Source organism: Hyalella azteca, unplaced genomic scaffold (assembly GCF_000764305.2).
Source record: "Hyalella azteca isolate HAZT.00-mixed unplaced genomic scaffold, Hazt_2.0.2 contig9547, whole genome shotgun sequence".
In the NCBI taxonomy this organism is placed as follows: domain Eukaryota; kingdom Metazoa; phylum Arthropoda; class Malacostraca; order Amphipoda; family Hyalellidae; genus Hyalella; species Hyalella azteca.
The window spans coordinates 12433-31112 of NW_025939616.1; the positions used below are offsets into that span (position 1 = coordinate 12433).

General features: G+C 39.6%; 1 protein-coding gene across 1 annotated transcript in view; it reads left to right on the plus strand.

The window, feature by feature from the left end:
• The first annotated feature begins 6285 nt into the window (after window positions 1-6285).
• Window positions 6286-18680, plus strand: part of LOC108667049 (peptidylprolyl isomerase domain and WD repeat-containing protein 1-like) — a 13846-nt gene continuing 1451 nt past the window's right edge. Inside the window, exons 1-10 of the mRNA XM_018154031.2 lie at window positions 6286-6692; window positions 10838-10940; window positions 11134-11330; window positions 11621-11814; window positions 13161-13379; window positions 14181-14299; window positions 14537-14723; window positions 14863-15109; window positions 16470-16658; window positions 17690-17841. Of these exons, the coding sequence (XP_018009520.1) occupies window positions 6572-6692; window positions 10838-10940; window positions 11134-11330; window positions 11621-11814; window positions 13161-13379; window positions 14181-14299; window positions 14537-14723; window positions 14863-15109; window positions 16470-16658; window positions 17690-17841 (1728 nt within the window). The 5' untranslated portion in view covers window positions 6286-6571. The remainder of the gene's footprint in view (window positions 6693-10837; window positions 10941-11133; window positions 11331-11620; window positions 11815-13160; window positions 13380-14180; window positions 14300-14536; window positions 14724-14862; window positions 15110-16469; window positions 16659-17689; window positions 17842-18680) is intronic.

Here is an 18680-nt window from a genome sequence, read left to right on the forward strand (position 1 = left end):
GACGTGTTGATTTAGAAATTAGAACCTTAAGCATATGAACAGGAGCAGCTTAAATAACATGCTCGTGTCAACATGCCCAAAGTTGAAAATTTCTACAGCTGCCAAAATCTTGAACGCACAAATGCGCAGTCATGATGAATGTCGCCATTTCTTTTGTTAGTGAAGTCATTATTTCGTGACGTACATTAGCCCTACCAGTCCATCCTACAGTTCCACCCTGCCCAGCATCCTTCCACTGGATTGCATTCGTTGGTTGTGTGGTTATGGTTGAGACCGCCGCGCCGTACGACGTCGCTCAGGCCTTTTGCCCTGGAGACTCCCAGCTCGTGTCTCTGTTCCAGCCTTCCAGGACAACTTCCTCACGCTCGCCGACCACGTCGTGCAGACTTCCTACGTACAACGTAATTATGAGATACATTCTTGTGTTTATCCAATTAAAACTATATGATCAATTACAGGATATCCAACACATTTAATTGGAATAACCTAAGTGGCATAGCATAAATTGTGGTATTCAGCTAAAGGTGCGCGGAAAAGGGGTCAGCGCCTCAGGGATCAAAAGAAAGACATTATAAATTGTCGTCTGGTGAATAGAAGACCTATTCTATTAAAATAACTTAGATAAGGAAAGCCCCGATAACAGTCGAAGTTACTGAAATCCTTTTTGAATGTACTATGCTCTGGACGATCTTCAGCCCAGGACAATTATAAACTAGTGAATAATTATTGATTGAATAATGATAAATAATTACTAACTCCCCTTCATTTAGATTAAAATAAAAACATACAACAGCTGGCGCGACATCGAGCCGTGAACCCACTTGGTGGTTCACGGCTACAACGGAGTGTGGTATACCGGAGCGGCAGTCAGGTCATGACCATCTTCAGGGGCTCAGCGGTTTGAGGCCCGTCCGACCCCAACGACGACGCTGCGGGTTCCTGAGGTTAACGTCCCCCCTCCAGTGCCATCTTTCTGATCGACGACTCATGCGCCATCCATGCTAGCTTTGTGAGTGCACTGCAGTAATGGCGAGAGTTTAGACACGTCCGTGGTTCGGCGATTTTAGTTTATATATTGTAGCTGGGGTCTTTGACAGACAATTGTGCAGAGGTTCTGGTATAATGTTGATGAGATGACATAGACAATTGGGCACAAGTTCTAGTATAATGTAGCTGAGATAATATAGACAATGGGGCAGAGGTTCTGGTATAATGTAGCTGAGATGACATAGACAATGGGGCGGAGGTTCTGGTATAAAGCAGCTGAAATGACATAGACAATGGGCAAAGTTTCTGGTATAATGTAGCTGAGATGACATAGACAACGGGGCGCAGGTTCTGGTATAACGCAGCTGAAATGACATAGACAATGGGGCGGAGGTTCTAGTATAATGTAGCTGAGATGACATAGACAATGGGGCGGAGGTTCTAGTATAATGTAGCTGAGATGACATAGACAATGGAGCGGAGGTTCAAGTACAATGTAGCTGAGATGGCATAAACAATGAAGCTATTGATAGGCACGGAAGGTCGGAAACGATGGAAAATAGGTTCTTCTTTTACATTTTCTACTCTCGCCGCTATGGCTTGCGCAGTTTGATGCAATGAATGAAATTAAGGAATTTCAGTGAACAATTACCTGGGTTTGGGCAGCTGTTGGTTATGTGTTGATCATGGGCAATTATTGTCGGCTCGTGATGCTTTAACAATTCTCAATTCCCATCGGTTGGGTCACAATCTTACATTCAATGAAGCGCTATTTAAAGTTAAGCTCCTGACTGAATAATATTGTACATGTTCTGACTCAATTCTCTGAGTAGTAAACATTTATTCAATGTTGATTATTTTGTTAATTAGAGTTTACCTTAACCATCAATATTATGAGGCTTCGCCAACCTGCCTGTAATAGTAGTTATTTAATGGCTAAAATGTGAAATTTAATTCATTGTTTTGTTTTCAGACATCACTTCTACGAGAATCGGCATGTTAGGAGTTTGGGAGCACTTGTATTTTCTTGTACAAGACCCATACTATTAGTGATAATATTTGATAGTATTTCTCTCCGATTTTTTTTGCGAATTTCTTGTAAGATAAGGACGTTCGCTTCAGCCTCAGATCGAAATGTTGCTAGGCGATCTGGGACTGCGCCGAATCGCTGAAATGGCGAGCTATATTTTAGTGATATGAACGACGATGATAAGACATGACAGAGACTGCCTCTGGTCGCTGAGTTGACATCATCAAGACTGCCTCTGACGCTGAGTTGACATCACTGAGACAGTGCCTCTGACGCTGAGTTGACATCACTGAGACAGTGCCTCTGACGCTAAGTTGACATCACTGAGACAGTGCCTCTATCAAGACAGTGCCTCTGACGCTGAGTTCACATCACTGAGACAGTGCATCTGACGCTGAGTTGACATCACTGAGACAGTGCTACCGACGCTGAGTCGACAGTTGACTTGCTAAAAAGCCCAGACCTTTTTTAACAGCCTCCCCGATTACATCGTTGGCGCTCCAAGTATGAACGCGTTCAAGAACAGACTAGATAAATCTATGGAAAAATATATGTTCAGACTTGAAATGCCTAGCACCATATCGAACCCGGTGGAAGGCTAGTAGCAATTTCAAACTATCGTCAGTCAGGAAAAGATCCGGTCAAATGACACGATTTTAGATTTTCTGTGAACAAGGCACGAAAAGGAAAAGAATCGGCGACAGGCCACATCAGGCCTACACGTCAGCGCCGACATCACCATGTTATGTTATGTTAATAGAAATCGTGTTTGAGCACCATTTGTTAATGGGGCTGAGAGCTTTATTGAGACAAACCAGTTTTGAAGCTTGCATAATGGCAGCTGGCTTGGAGGCAGCTGGCACAATGGTTTAATTGTAGTACCCATAGTGTGGTATAGTACGTCGGTCGAAGGTGGTCGTAGTAGTTAGCCGTGTACCAGTAACTACTGCTCTCACTGGATTGGTAGTTGTGTAACTCACCCTGTATCATAGCAGGTCTACTTATTTTTATACTACTTATATTTGACGGCACACAAACTAGGCAAGGAAACCTGACCCCAAGCAAATGGCGGAACACATATGACGTCAATCGCAAATTCACTTGAAATTTAAAATCATAGAAAGTTCCACAAAAATTCGTCAAATATTTATAGAAAACGTTTTGGAGTCCAGTCCCATCCAAGTGACGATGGAGCTAGACTCCGAAACGTTTTCGTGAGTTTTTTGAAACGTGGATTTTTTTTCAAATCATCGACGTGGCTCGATCTTCCAACTTGACATCAACTAGCTACAGAATTTTTCACCAAAAAGTCGGATATGAGGCAGTTTTTATGGGCCGTAATGCTTAGAATAGAAAATCAGGAGACGCTTTATGATGGCTGGTCACTAGCTCAGATTATTTACATCGACTTTCATTCCTGCGCACCACTAGTGTCAGGTTACTTGTATTGACCATCATGTGCGCCACTAGTGTCAGGTTACTTGTATTGACAATCATGTGCACCACTATAGTGTCAGATTACTTGTATTGACCATCATGTGCGCCACTAGTGTCAGGTTACTTGTATTAACCATTATGCGCACCACTAGTTACGTTACTTGTATTGATCATCATGTGCACCACTAGTGCCAGGTTACTTGTATTGACCATTATGTGCACCACTAGTGAAGCTCAGAGTGTTGTGGCAATTTGTAGCTCAAGCCGGTTTCCATTGTGGATAACCGTCATCCCTTCACTATTCTCAACCCAAATAATAAACCCCTTCTAAATGAATATATATATTCCTTAGTGAATCTATAACAAAATAAAAATTTATGTCCACGCAAATGCACCAAACAGAAACTCTCATAATTACCTCCTAGCTCCGCAGGTATAGTGGATACAATTCTTTGTCACTACATAAACATTTGGAATTACGCCAATATTCTGATGTACTACAACTTTTCTTAAAGAAAAATAATAGACTGGTAGACTAAATCTGATATTTGATACGAACGTTTAAATTACTACTCGATACACTGCCGTGTTTGCCGGTGTAGGACTGCTTCGGGCTGGTATATTTTCGTCTTTTCACCTCCACCTTAAAATCGGAACGACACTTTTCACGAGCCGTCTAATTTAAACATTCATTTTTTTAGAATATTTCGAAAGGAAAGAATTTCGACTGCTCGTATCGTGTCTACCGAATCTGGGACCAATTGCACCTTCGTTGGTCGTGCTTTATTTAACATTGGAAGACTCCGCGTGACGGGCAACGAAACAAAACTGACAATCGGGCGAAGAATAAGCGCAATAATTATTGATGGCTGGCGATTAGGAAAATCGCAGACGCGCTGTGATGGGCAACAAATGCAAGCTCAACAATGCAGATCGCGATGATAAAAAATGTGCAAAGAAGAAAATTTCATTCAGATCCTTCTTCAAACGTGAACAATGTAGCTGCAGCTCCAGTAGTAGTAGTAGTAGCAGCAGCAGCAGCTTCAGCACCTCGGACTATAGCTCATGTGAAAACTGCTACTTGAAGGGAGCGTCCGACGATACTTACGGCTCCTGGCTTCAAAGAGGCGACCCAAGCATGGAGAGTGTTTCCCGTACAACTTCGAATCGCCGTTGCTGCTACTCAAAATTAACAACAAAGTTCCAAAAACCGTGTCAAAAGACGGCTGAGGTCAAAAGCGACTCTTCGTGCTATTCTGCATTATCAACTTCAATGGATTCATCGGATTCAACTAGCGATTACAAGGGAAATCAAAAAGCAAATTCCCGAAACTGTCGTAAAAAACGTCAATGTAAGCAACCTTGTTGTGTGCGTTGCGTGGACAACAGTGCCACGTACGCTGAATGGTGCCCTGATGCGCCCCTTTGCTTCATGGATGACAGCTGCCCGAAATAAATTACCGCAAGACAGACTTGCAAGAAGAAGATTAGGGCCACGGGATGTCCAGTGTATGATGGATATTTGACCCAGAACAACGGAAAGATTAATTGCGATGACAGTAGTAGCAGCAGCAGCAGCAGTTGCAGTTCCTCAACTGAGAGTGGTGACTGCGATCAAAGGAATGAAAATAAATAGGAAAAAAAGTTCGATAAGAAAGGATTTCTGAAGAATAAATGTGTGAATTTTGGACAACAACTGAAGCAAAGATTCTGCAAGGAGTGCAAATCGCCAGCGACTCCAGTCGACGACCAGCAGTGTAGAGCAAAGCCCAAGACTGATCAAGTAAAATGTGTGAATGAAAGTGTGCCGGAAAAAAGTTTTGCAGAGGCTGAGCAATGTCCGAAAAATAAAAAAGAAGCTCATGGGTAACCTAGTGTGCAACGTCACAGGAATAACGGTGAAGAGAAACGAACGGATCGTATGCACATGGCAGCCATGTACAACTAATGGAAAATGTGAGGCAATGTGCGGTGTCGACAAACTACTGTGTGTTAGACATTTTACTGGACGCTGCGAAAATAACTGATATGATTGTCATATATGTTCAATTTTTGTCTCATCAAAACATGATTTAATGAGGACTCGACATTTTATTTTTAGCTATGCTTCTAAAAGAGTTTTATAAAAATTTAAACTAGCCTAAACTTGATTTGGTTTAGGCAGAATGAGGTGATATTTGCTTGTTGAACAACAATGAAATTGACTGTATTTAAAAAAATGGAATTCGTTGGTTATAATATTGTCTATAAATTTTCAAATCAACATATGCCTTCACAGTAGGTTTCGCTTTGGAGTTTAGATTTACACGTGATTGAGCATTTTTTCGATTTGCTTTTGATTAAAAATATTGTTACACTAAGAAAATCTAATAAATTTCTTTTTCCGTTTAAATTTAACATTGATCATTGTCCCCACGTTTAAAGTAATTATTCTTAACATCATTCACATAGTCACCCTAATCATCTTTATTCATCTCTATTTAAAACGCACCCATTCTCTCATTTGTATCACCATACTTCACCACCTTTATAATCTCCATTGCGCAAACTCTAGTGACCATTATGTATTGACACGCCCCCCCCGTCGCCATGACAGCTCTTCATCACCCAATAACGCTCATCATGATCAACACGCACCGCTTCATCCATAACCTCAACTTGGGATAAAAAAATGAAGATCCGTAATAAATAAATTCATCAAGCTCTTTATGAAATTGCATTCAGACCTCTTAGTAGGCTAGCAGGGTAATCAATTAGGATTTATTAGAATCTGCTTATAAGTTCGAATTTCTTGAAATATCATGTGACATGAATGAATACGCTGTAAAGTCGGAAGCTATCAGAACGCTAAACTAAATCAAATAATTCGAAATTATTACAGAACGGAATTACAGTTAGTCGTGGACTCCGTTCTCCAGGAAATCTACGTCGGTCCACCGTCCATGCCTTGTTAGAATTTGATGCTCATGCACCGTGTGGCGTGTCCCGCGATAGTAATTTGCGTAATACCTTTTACGTAAATAGGAGCGTAAGTTTAATTGTATTTATTCAGTTAAAGTCTCTGTACAGTGTCGATATAAACGAAACTTTATGGTTGTGTTATTACATCGATAAATAATGTCAGACACTGAGACCTCAAAGAAAAGACCTTGTGAGGATGCTGAAGAAGGTGATGAATGGGTCGGACCAAAACCTGAAGAAGCTGCCTCTGCTGCGACAAAGAAGAAGAAAAGAAAAGGTAATTTTGTTTTCCATTCAACTTTCATCAGTTGAAAAATTTTAGGAATTTTTTATGTATTCCAGGCCCAGGGTCAGGTTATATATAATAAGTGTTATTTTTTACCTGAATGAGCAAAATTTTTATCTTGATGATGTAGGTACAGTATACATAGCCTAGGCTAACTTGATAGTTGACCTCTTTCTTCCACTGTGGTTACTGGTTAGTGCATAGCCTACTAATATGGTCAATGGTAGCCAATTGGTGGCCCAAAATTGTCATTGCCAATTAAGCAAAAAAGAAGAGGCAATCCACAATTTGCAAAGCCAGGGTATGAAATCTTGTGCCTCAACTGTCTTGTATTTTTGTTTCAATTGTTTGATTGAAAAAATCCCAGCAAACATGTCATTTCATAAAATTTTCAACTTCCGCAATGCAATCCACATTAGGGTAAACGCGGTATATTCCGACACATTAAGGACGCATCGAGAAATGAAAAACTATATAAAAATAACCATATGCGTTACTCGAGTTCTGTTTGCTTTATGTGACTCGCAAAACACCGTACTACGCGCCAGGGTGACAATCTAATTTTTTCCCTAGCCTCTGTTTAGACCCGCTCACAAAATAAATTGTACCTACGTTCATATTTTTCATTCAATTTCCTGGGGCCTAATATAATAGTTTATTGCTCACAAATAACAGTTTATAACTTCATTTTTTCAATCTTTACCATTTTATTTAAAAAATTTATTGTCACATACCAAAAAGCGTAATGTAAACACAATGGTTCACTGCAATCACTTAGCTCGCACTGCAGCCGCTGCTGTCCGCGTCACTTATAAACAATAAATGCAAAAAGGAACATCAACACTAATTTGCGGACTTCGATTCAGCTGCTTAAATAAAAAAATACATAAAATAAATATTTTTTGAAAGACAACATTGCTAATTTATTAATAATTTATAACGAAAAGATAGGCTTCTAATCATGAAATTTTTCCCTATTTGTCTCACTAATTCAATTCTTTTGCGATTGTGATCAAATTTTTGGTCAAGCCATTTCATAAGTGAATCTATTTAACCAGCATTCCCAACTCAATATTATGTTTTAAAGAAAAGTAAAACTAGAGATTTTATTTTATAAGAAATAATGTTGTCCACTCGCACTGTAAAATATGTATAACTTCTATATGGTTGTCAGCTGCATTTAAACTTCAACGAGCTCTGTGCAACACGTCCGTCTCTGACAAATTTACGGCCAGACTTGCGGCAGGTGTCAAAATTCAGTGAGCATGGAATATCTCCCAAAGCAATGAATGTAGCTTGATGAAATTGGTACACGTATTCATTAGAACCTAACGGTCATGTTTAGCTTGTTAAAATATTTTGAATTTCACCTTCATCCATAAGTTATATGACAACACGTGCCAAAATTTGCAGTGAGCATGACATTTCCTCTATACTACTGTACAGATTTGATTATAGAAACTTGACCTTCCAACGGTGATGTTTAGCGTGTAAAAAATTTTTCGATTTCACCTTCATTTGCAAGTTATACAGATATATAAAGAAATCACCAGCATTTCTCAGGCCGATTTTCAACCTTGCATTGGCCATGAGCCGTATACGTAAAGCCGTATAACTCGCAAACAAAGACTTTTAATTAACAACTATTAAGCTTTTAATTAAGCAAATTTGAATTTTTGTACATAGCTTGGAACGATCTGTGTGTGTCCAATTCAAGTTGTGACGGTATTAGTTTTCATGTGTCTAAATTCATTTCTCAATTTATTGAATTTAATCATCTATTAATTTATTTACCACTTGAAATCAGCAAATACAAGTATACTTAAAGGATTCCTAATATATGCACAGACGTATTTAAAAGTCTCAAACCATAATATTCTTCCTATACAAACAGTTATTCACTATTTGGTAGAGCAAGGTCAACTGTTAAATTTGACACATTTTTCGATGATCTCACTGGGTAGCGTGCATTGTCTCTCTTTGGATCTCAATATTTTCCTGCTAGATGGCCAAGACCTAGTGTTTTGGCAGTAGTTTGACGCACAAATGTATGACATCACCATTTTAACCATCAACGAACGCATGGAACTAAAACAAAGCTTAATATAAAGGAAAAACTAGAGAGGTGACGGAATTACCCACGATGTCGGAATATACCGCATTTACCCTACTTTACCGTTCCTGTCAAAATATCCTGCAAAGTGTAATCATCGTAGTAATGATAACAAGTCAACCTAAACGTCACGTCAGAGCGGACTGAGCACTAAGGCTCTGAGTGGTCAGACAACGACAGACTGCATTTATACATGTTCAGGTTACAGTAAAGACAATTGACAAATGTTATTGTTGCCATTTGACTGATTTAGGATAAAATTAGATATTTTGAGTAACATGTGTAAGGACTTTGTAAATAAATTTGCGGCTCATAAATGGCTTTTCATGGCCAAAATATGAAATTGACAACTGGAAAAAATGGAATCAAGTCTTAAGGAAATGGGAAAAATGGATTCACGGCTGACAAATCCATAAAACCACAGCTTGAAAAATTCAGTCGCTGCTTGCCAAGTAGATATATTCCATGCCTGCACTCATCGGTCATTGCAACTGATTTCCGGACAAGCTTCACTGCATCCTGATCCATCCTACATACTGGATCGGCCATCGCAACTGATTTCCGGACAAACTTCACTGCATCCTGATCCATCCTACATACTGGAAAGTGGAAACCTTACTGTGTGCGCTTGTGGCCTTACAGATTTTCAAATATTTTCTAAATAGTTGGCTGAAGACTGGCAAATATCTAATGCAATAATTTCAATCCAAATGTGTTGGCAAAAGCTTTTGAAGGCGTAAATTTTGCTGCTGATGCATTGTCAAAGATCTTGCAATATTCACAGACTTTCTGCACCCTGGTTTCATAGGAGGTACCGAGGTAGTAGCACTGTGGCAGGGAAAGTTATAGGAGAAGTAGCAGCTCACTCAGTTTAATTATTCAATCCCTGCCCTGTGCCTGTGAGGCTGTGGGCTGTGGTGGGTTATCATAGGAATTTGAAAAAAAAATTAAATGTTTTTTAAATCTTAGTCCCCTTACTTTCTTGCCTAACCATCTAACTTCAACTTGGCTTCAAGTTCCAAACAATTACAAATTTACAAGCCTAACTGGAAATTGGGCAGAAAAAATCTGTTAACCAGATTAGAATTCCCATGAATCAGAGTCTGACCAATTAAAAATTTAAATTTTCTCTCAATGCTCTTGATTTTCTTGCAATTTTCTCCTATCATAATTGCCTTGCCCTAAATGGCTAAGTTGATACCGTCAACCGGGGCTACTCGGGACAGGTGGGGCTACTCGGGACAGGCCTATGACACGGCGTAAAACTGTTGTAGTAGCAAAACTAATTGGAATATCGCAAAACTAAAAATAGTGGCGTAAATGTCAATATTTTTCCCATCTATGTAGAATAAAAGAAGTTCAAAAATACTACATTTACTAGCTTTGAATAATTCCTGAAAAANGTGTGACAGACCAAATAAACCGCTTGCTTGCAGTCAAGATTAAAATTTTCCTACTTATTACTAAAATCTCACAGCTCCTAAGTGCCAAATTTTTAGTACATTTGGGATCTTATAGCCCAATCTTGCAGTTTTGTTAATAGTTAGATGGCAGGTACCATGCATATATTGGGAATCTCATGGTTCTAAAAATAGCGGAATAGCTCTATTTGCACTCGAAAGGTAGATACATATATTTTGAATATAGGCATATTTTTGCAATGGTTAATAAAAAATTTTGATGTTGAATGTTTTTCTAAATGAATTTATGGTTGGGTGTAAAATTTAATAGTTGTGCAAAGGTTACACATTGGTTTATAAATTTCCAGATAACTCGTTATAAAAGCAACAATTACTGAAAAAACATTGAGTTTGAAAATGCTGAAATGTATACCTATATAATTATTGTAGGTATCTATCTAATTATTACACAAGACAGGGCAAACATAACGCCCATCAAATGCTGCAAGAAAATACTTATATCTACATCAAATTGACATTATAGAACATCAGGAAGTCATAGTAATGTACCTATTTAAGCTTGATAACATTGTTTTCATTCTATTTTTCATTTATCTTTACAGTATTGCCTCATGAAAATCTCTACCTGAACAACTTGCCCTCTGCTGAATATTATGAGAAGAGTTATATGCATCGCGATGTTGTGACTCATGTTATTGTCACCAAGTAAGTTAATGTTTTTAGTTTGATGTGAATGTTTTTTTATTCTTTCAAACATGGATGCCAGTATATTAAGTTTCCAGCTTGCTCCTATTGAAAGATATGCGTAGTAGAATTTAGGTTTCTCGCTCAACTAAATTTTCTACTGAAATGTATTCCATGTCAAGTAAAGTTTTCCTAGCTCCTTGTCTTCCCTCAGAACAGATTTCATCATCACAGGGTCCCAGGATGGTTTTATCAAGTTTTGGAAGAAGCTTGAAGTTGGCATAGAGTTTGTGAAAGTTTTCCGCTGCCATCTCTGTCCTCTGAAGTGCCTGGTGCACAACTGCAACGGCAGCAGAGCCGCCTCCATGGGAGAAGATGGAGCTCTCAAAATCTTTGATGTCATCAATTTTGGTAAGAAATTCATCCTTTAATATTCATGTTCTATAATACCAAGCATATTGTTTACATTAAGATAAATCTATGATTGGAGAAATACTAGTTGATTTATTCTTATAATAATTATATAGACATTTTGATGTTTTCTGCAGTCATGCTTTTCACTTATTTAAGTTGTAAACATTTTTTATCTAATAGTAAAACCCTAAATTTTCCTGATGGTCACAAACAAGCAAGTTGCTCTCTGAAATAGAATTTAATTTAAAATTGAGACCTAACTCTAATGTATTGCTTGTTTTACCCAGACATGATCAACATGCTCAAGCTGGACTTCGCTCCATCCACGTGTGAATTTATCCACGGAAGCAGCAACCCTGACAGCACCATTGCTGTGGGGGACACAGCGTCACCCACCATCAGGATATATGATGCTCATGGCAACTCCATCACCCCCCTCCATGAGTTACACCTGCACACCCAGCCTGTCACCCTCATGAAGGTAATGACACCTACACACCCAGCCTGTCACCCTCATGAAGGTAATGACACCTACACACCCAGCCTGTCACCCTCATGAAGGTAATGACACCTNGCTTCTTACTCGTACGTACATGTTCAAAGACGGCGCTATCTTCAAGGCACTAACTATACAGATGTCCGAGAACGATTCATCGCAGGTAGCATTTGGCGAGGCACAAGTTCGTCTAAGGTCTTTGTATGCTCTAGTCAAATTTTATGTCAATGAATGGCAATATTGATGTGAGGAAGAATCGAAGATACAATATTTCATTAATAGGAATCTTATTTAGGGCAAATGCTGAGATATTTCTATCAATTCAAAATTAGTATTACCCGATGTTTTTTCTATTTATTTGTATTATTTGAACTTTATTTTGATCGAAGTGCTTAGATGAATTTGAAGCATGAGTTTCCTTTATGTACCAAATTTATTTGTCATCTATTTGCATAGAAGTGTTTTCTTACTTAACTTCAAACTTCAATCCAGGAAACAAGCTGATACACTTTTATTCTTCAGGGGAGTCAGCCAGTGCATCTAGCCAACTGCTGTGTCTAGTCTACTGCTGTGCCACTGGAACAAATCTACAGCTGTGTCTAGTCTACTGCTGTGCCACTGGAACAAATCTACAGCTGTGCCACAAGTCTACTGCTGTGAAACAAGTCTACTGCCTGTCTCTTATACACATCTAGATGTGTATAAGAGACAGGTGATACTTATACTTAAATATATATCTATATATAACGAACAACATCTTTATTTTGATTCAAATATATTTTTTTAAATTTGCGATGGGCATACAGTGCATTGGTGCGCCTTACATGTACATCAAGCGATGCCATCTCCGTTGGACAACACCTTTATTTGGTGGCGGTATCAAGGAGACTGCAGTGAATATAGCAGCAATTAAATGATAAGAAAAAGATCTGCCATGTCTATGGTTACACGTCGATGATGCAAGAGTAATTACGTGCTGGTGCTGGCCATTACATTAGTAATATCAATGCATCACCTTAAAATCATTAAACCACCCACCCCCTCAATATACGTTTACATAAACAGCAGATGCAATCCTATCTCAAGCAAAATAGATTACCTTGTATTTCTTCAATTACATTATTTTCATGCGCCGTGAAAAAGCCCGTGATATATTTTCATGTGCCGTGATTGAATTTCGTGCGTCGTGATATATTTTCATACGCCATGATATATTTTCTTACGCCGTGACATAATTTAATGCGCTGTGGTATGTTTTCATGCGCCGTGATCCATTTTCATATTGAATGCGTTCATACTTCGTTATATTATGAAGGCATTGCCGTGTGCAGTACAACGCCGTGTACGACACGGTAATATCGTGCGACACGGCCGGACTGCTGGAGTACTGGCGGGGGTCAGAGGGGGGCTACGCCGCCCCCTCATGCGTACAGTTCACCTCCAAGCTGGACACAGACCTCTTCGAGTTTGTTAAGCTCAAGCGGCCCCCTCACGCCCTTTGTGTCGCGCCCTCAGGACTGCAGTTCGCCACACTCGCCCATGACAGGAAGGTGTGTATAGTTATTAGTTTGTTTTTATTATTATTAATATTATTTAATAGTAAGTAGCGATAAACTTCAAGCTATTTTTATTATTTGATTTTTGAATATTTAGCCATTTAGCATTATTTGTTTCATCTGTAAATTTTTTTTTAGATTTTGTGTTCAGTAGGAATGAAAGAAAACTTATGAAGGAGCTATTATTGTGTGAACAACCTCTGTCCTTACAAATAAATGAGTATTTATATGTAATTTAGGTATATGTAGTAATTTATATGTAATTAAAGTATTTATATGGAATATATTCTATTAACTTGTGATGAAAAATGATGGATTTTAATATAACATTTTAATTTTCTCAATTTATCATGTTAGAATTAATTAGCACTGCTTTAAGAGAATCGGTATCATTTTCGTCTTAAATTGTGGGAAGTTTTATGCCCTATGGCTTAGCTTTTCGATGTCGTACCGACATAAGTTTCAACTTGATTTAAGTTTAGCAGATCCGTATGTTCAAGTTCATCCATGTCAGAGCAACATAAGTTTCAACTTGATCCATGTTTGAGCAGATCCGAGTGTTCAAGTTCCTGACGGGGAAGTTGACGCGCGTGTTTNTGGACACGGACCTCTTCGAGTTTGTTAAGCTCAAGCGGCCCCCTCACGCCCTTTGTGTCGCGCCCTCAGGACTGCAGTTCGCCACACTCGCTCATGACAGGAAGGTGTGTTTAATTATTTGTTTGTTTTTATTATTTAGTTAGTTTACCATTATATGTCACCATGAGATAAGTTTCAACTTGATCCATGTTTGAGCAGATCCGAGTGTTCAAGTTCCTGACGGGGAAGTTGACACGCGTGTTTGACGAGAGTCTGGAGCAGGTAATGGAGCTCCAGCAGCGCAAACCTCAGGTGCCCAACATGGAGTTTGGCAGGCGGTCAGTGGGTGTCTGTATTAAATAGGTTTAAATGTTTTGTGCCTTTCATTCAAATATTGATTTAATATTATGTTTGTTTCCCCATAAGATGAACGTTTGCCTCCAATATATGAACGTTTATTTCACGCCATATGACAGTTTGCTTCCTGCAATCTGAATGAAGAATTTGTTTGATGATACAACATGTAACATCTTCAATATTAAGTCGACATTGACTAATGTTTGATTACTTTACAGTTTGGCAGTAGAGCGAGAGGTTGAGAAGAGCGGTTACCTCGGTAACCTGGTGTACGACAGCAGCGGTTACCTGCTGCTGTACCCCACGCTGCTGGGCATCAAGGTGCTCAACCTGCATACCAACCGCCTCCTGCGCACCATAGCCCGTCCTGAGAACTTCAGGGCACTGCACTTAGCTCTGTTCCAGGTACTCAGAACTTCAGGGCACTGCACATAGCTCTGTTCCAGGTACTCAGAACTTCAGGGCACTGCACATAGCTCTGTTCCAGGTACTCAGAACTTCAGGGCACTGCACATAGCTCTGTTCCAGGTACTCAGAACTTCAGGGCACTGCACATAGCTCTGTTCCAGGTACTCAGAACTTCAGGGCNATCGAGCAGGAGGCGGCGGACAACCCTAACCTGGAGCAGGACCTGCCCGACCCCACGCTCTTCGTGACCGCCTTCAAGAAGTCCCGTTTTTACCTCTTCACCTGCCGGGACGCTGCCAACGCCCGGGCCACCGACCCAGACAGGGACGTGTTCAACGAACGGCCCAGCAAAGAGGACGTCATCGCCGCCATTGATGACTCGGGTCAGCCTTGCATGGGTTCTGTGAAGCTTTTTTTATAACATTAAATGGCTTTTTTATTCCATTAAGTGCAGCCACTCTGCCTTGTATGGGTTTTGTGTATCAGAAATAGCTCTTTTTGGTCCTTCAATTGGTATTTTTATTACATTAAGTAGTACAGATTAAATAATTCGCCATGTTTGAGAAGTTTCTACAAGCGAATCAAGAAAAAAAGTTGAGAATCGGCGACAGGGCTGGTTACTTTATATGCATTAGTATATCTGTAGATATAGGAGTCTCCAATGCAGGGATGCCTGAAAAACACATGTAAATTGTTTTTCTCATTCATTAAATGAGGACTTAGTTTAACTTAAAATTCGTGTATGGGTTATTCTGCAATGTACAAACTTGTATATTTTATTCCATTAAGTGGCTTTTTTTATTCCATTAAGTAGCTGTTTTATTCTATTAAGTGGCTTTTTATTCCATTAACTGGCTTTTTTTTTATTCTATTGGGTGGCTTTTTTATTCCATTAAATGGCTTTTTTATTCCATCAAGTGCTGCCACTCAGCCTTCATGGGTTTTGTGGATCAGAAATAGCTCTTTTTATTCCAGTACGTGGCTTTTTTATTCCATTAAGTGGCTTTTTTATTCCACTAAGTGGCTTCTTTATTCCATTAATTGGCTTTTTTATTCCATTAATTGTTTTTTTTATTCCATTAAGTGGTACTGATTAAAAAATCCGCCATGTTCGAGAAGTTTCTACAAACGAATCAAGAAAAAAAGTTAAAAATCGGCGACAGGGCCAACATGGCCTAATGATAAACTGATAACATTATATGCATTAGTATATCTTTAGATATAGGAGGCTGCAATGCAAGGATGCTTGGGAACACATGTAAATCGCTTACATTAGTCGTTTCGAGCCAGTCGCATTAGAAGTCCTCCTCATTCATTAGAGGAGGACTTAGTTTAACTTGAAACTCGTGTGTGGGTTAATCTGCAATGTACATACTTGTACGGCAAAGGCAGCTTCGTGTTTTGTACTGGGAACGTTCCCCTTCCCCCTAACCTGTTCCAAAATCTAATAACCGCAATCAGACTGCAGAATTTTGCAACGTTATTATTGTGTTTGGTGTAGGTACATCACTTGCACCTACGCAGGCAAACAAGGGTTGAAGATGTACTGTATAAAACTCCAACACCTGATAAGTTATATCTAGAGCTTATTTTGCTAGACGATCCTTGTTCACAAACCTGTCAAAAATAACCTGTCTGAAGTTTCCTGTTTAATATCGCCTTTTTAAAAGTTCTTAGCCGACAAGTTTTCACAGCGTAGATTTCTCGTAGATTTCCTTCATCATCGAAACGTTTCCCCTGCAGATGGACAACGCATCTTCGAGACGGCGACGCTGCACACGTCGCTGGGGGACATCCACCTGAAGCTCTTCCTCAAGGAGTGTCCCAAGACCGTCGAGAACTTCTGCGTGCACGCGCGTAACGGCTACTACAACGGCCACGTCTTCCACCGCGTCATACGACAGTTTATGATCCAGACGGGCGACCCGCAGGGTAATATATCTAATTGTTTCGCTCTACCTAAACTCCAGTACGTCCTACGTGCGTCTCCTGCATATACGCGGGTAGGTGATTTGGAGCGGTTCGATGTGGTGTTGGTTTCTGCCCTCTCGACCATCACCAATGTCAGCTTCGAGCGCGAATCTCTTGAACAAGCTGTGTTGCCGGTCCGGCTGGGAGGCCTGGGTATCCGTATGTCAAAGGACATCGCGCTCCCTGCGTTCATATCGTCACTCCACTCCGTCCGTGGCCTAGTTGATGCTGATGATCATTGACATGAAACCATTCCCTGCTTTTAATTAATAAAATCAATTCTTTTTTTTTTTGTTGGAATGGTGAGTGTGGGAGGCCTTTATTTAAAAAAAAATATATATCTAAAAAGTATATGTTATACCTATATAAAGTATATCTTATACCTATTTAAAGTATATGTTAAACCTATAAAAAGTATATGTTATACCTATAAAAAGTATATCTTGTACCTATTTAAAGTATATGTTATACCTATAAAAAGTATATCTTATACCTATTAAAGTATATGTTATACCTATAAAAAGTATATCTTATACCTATTTAAAGTATATCTTATACCTATATAAAGTATATATTATACCTTTTTAAAGAATATGTTATACCTATAAAAAGTATATGTTATACATTTATAAAAAACTATTCGAACATTAGAATAAACTCTGCTATTCAGGTCATAAGCCTTGAAGATATACACCCTAGGGTGCTCCCACCCACTTTTTTGCCCCTACAGTAACGGGTGTGGGGGTGACCTCTTACCTCCTAGCGTCCCATAATCTTCCCTCGCATCCCCAACAGGGATGTATGTGGGGGTTGAGCACTCCTCCCCTCATGCCCCCTAATTTTCCATTAAATTTCCCCCACAGGGATGTATGTGGGGTAACCTCTTACCTCCTGGTCCCCCATAATCTCCCATCATCTCCCCCACAGGGACGGGGAGACACCTGACCAATGTACTCCTGGTCCCCCATAATCTCCCATTATCTCCCCCACAGGGACGGGTGTGGGGGGTGAAAGCATATGGGGAGGGGAGTTTGAAGACGAGTTCCACCCATCTCTTCGTCACGACCGCCCCTACACCGTCAGCATGGCCAACGCCGGGCCCAACTCCAACGGCTCCCAGTTCTTCATAACGCTCGTGCCCACGGTGCGTTGCTTTCCTTGCCCCAATCGACAATCAATATACCATTTGTACATATATTCTTTTTTTCCATTCATAATTTATTGCTATCCTTGCCCTAATTGACAATATACCATGTGTACATATGTAGAAATATCCATTTTTTTCCATTCATAATTTGTCTCCATGTATGTTTCTCAGTCCCATGTACATGTCCTTTCTCGATTTATACTTTTTATCCCGTATAATTTTCACAATTCCATGTATATCTCCCATTATTATTTACAATCATTGTCCCACACATGTTTTCCCGAACTAATATACATTTTATTTCATTTGTTTATCGCATAACCTGCTAACGGCCTGCACTCCTACCTTACCTAATGACCTGTCAATATTGATATTCAATAAATTCTTTGTGTCACTTCTTCATCGTAAAGGAACCTGCCACAGTAAAAGAAGCACTGCTTTATATACACAATGCTAAACTACCTGCTACTATATAGCACCTCCAGCATGTAATCCTAATTCATGTACATCTGTACGTGTAACCTAACTAATGTGCACCTGACCAATGTACACCTGCCCAATGTACACCTGACCAATGTACACCTGACTAATGTACACCTGACTAATGTACACCTGCCCAATGTAACCTGACTAATGTACACCTGACTAATGTACACCTGCCCAATGTACACCTGACCAATGTACACCTGACCAATGTACACCTGACCAATGTACACCTGACCAATGTACACCTGCCCAATGTACACTTGACCAATGTACACTTGACCAATGTACACCTGACAATGTACACCTGACAATGTACACCTGACAATGTGCACCTGACCAATGTACACCTG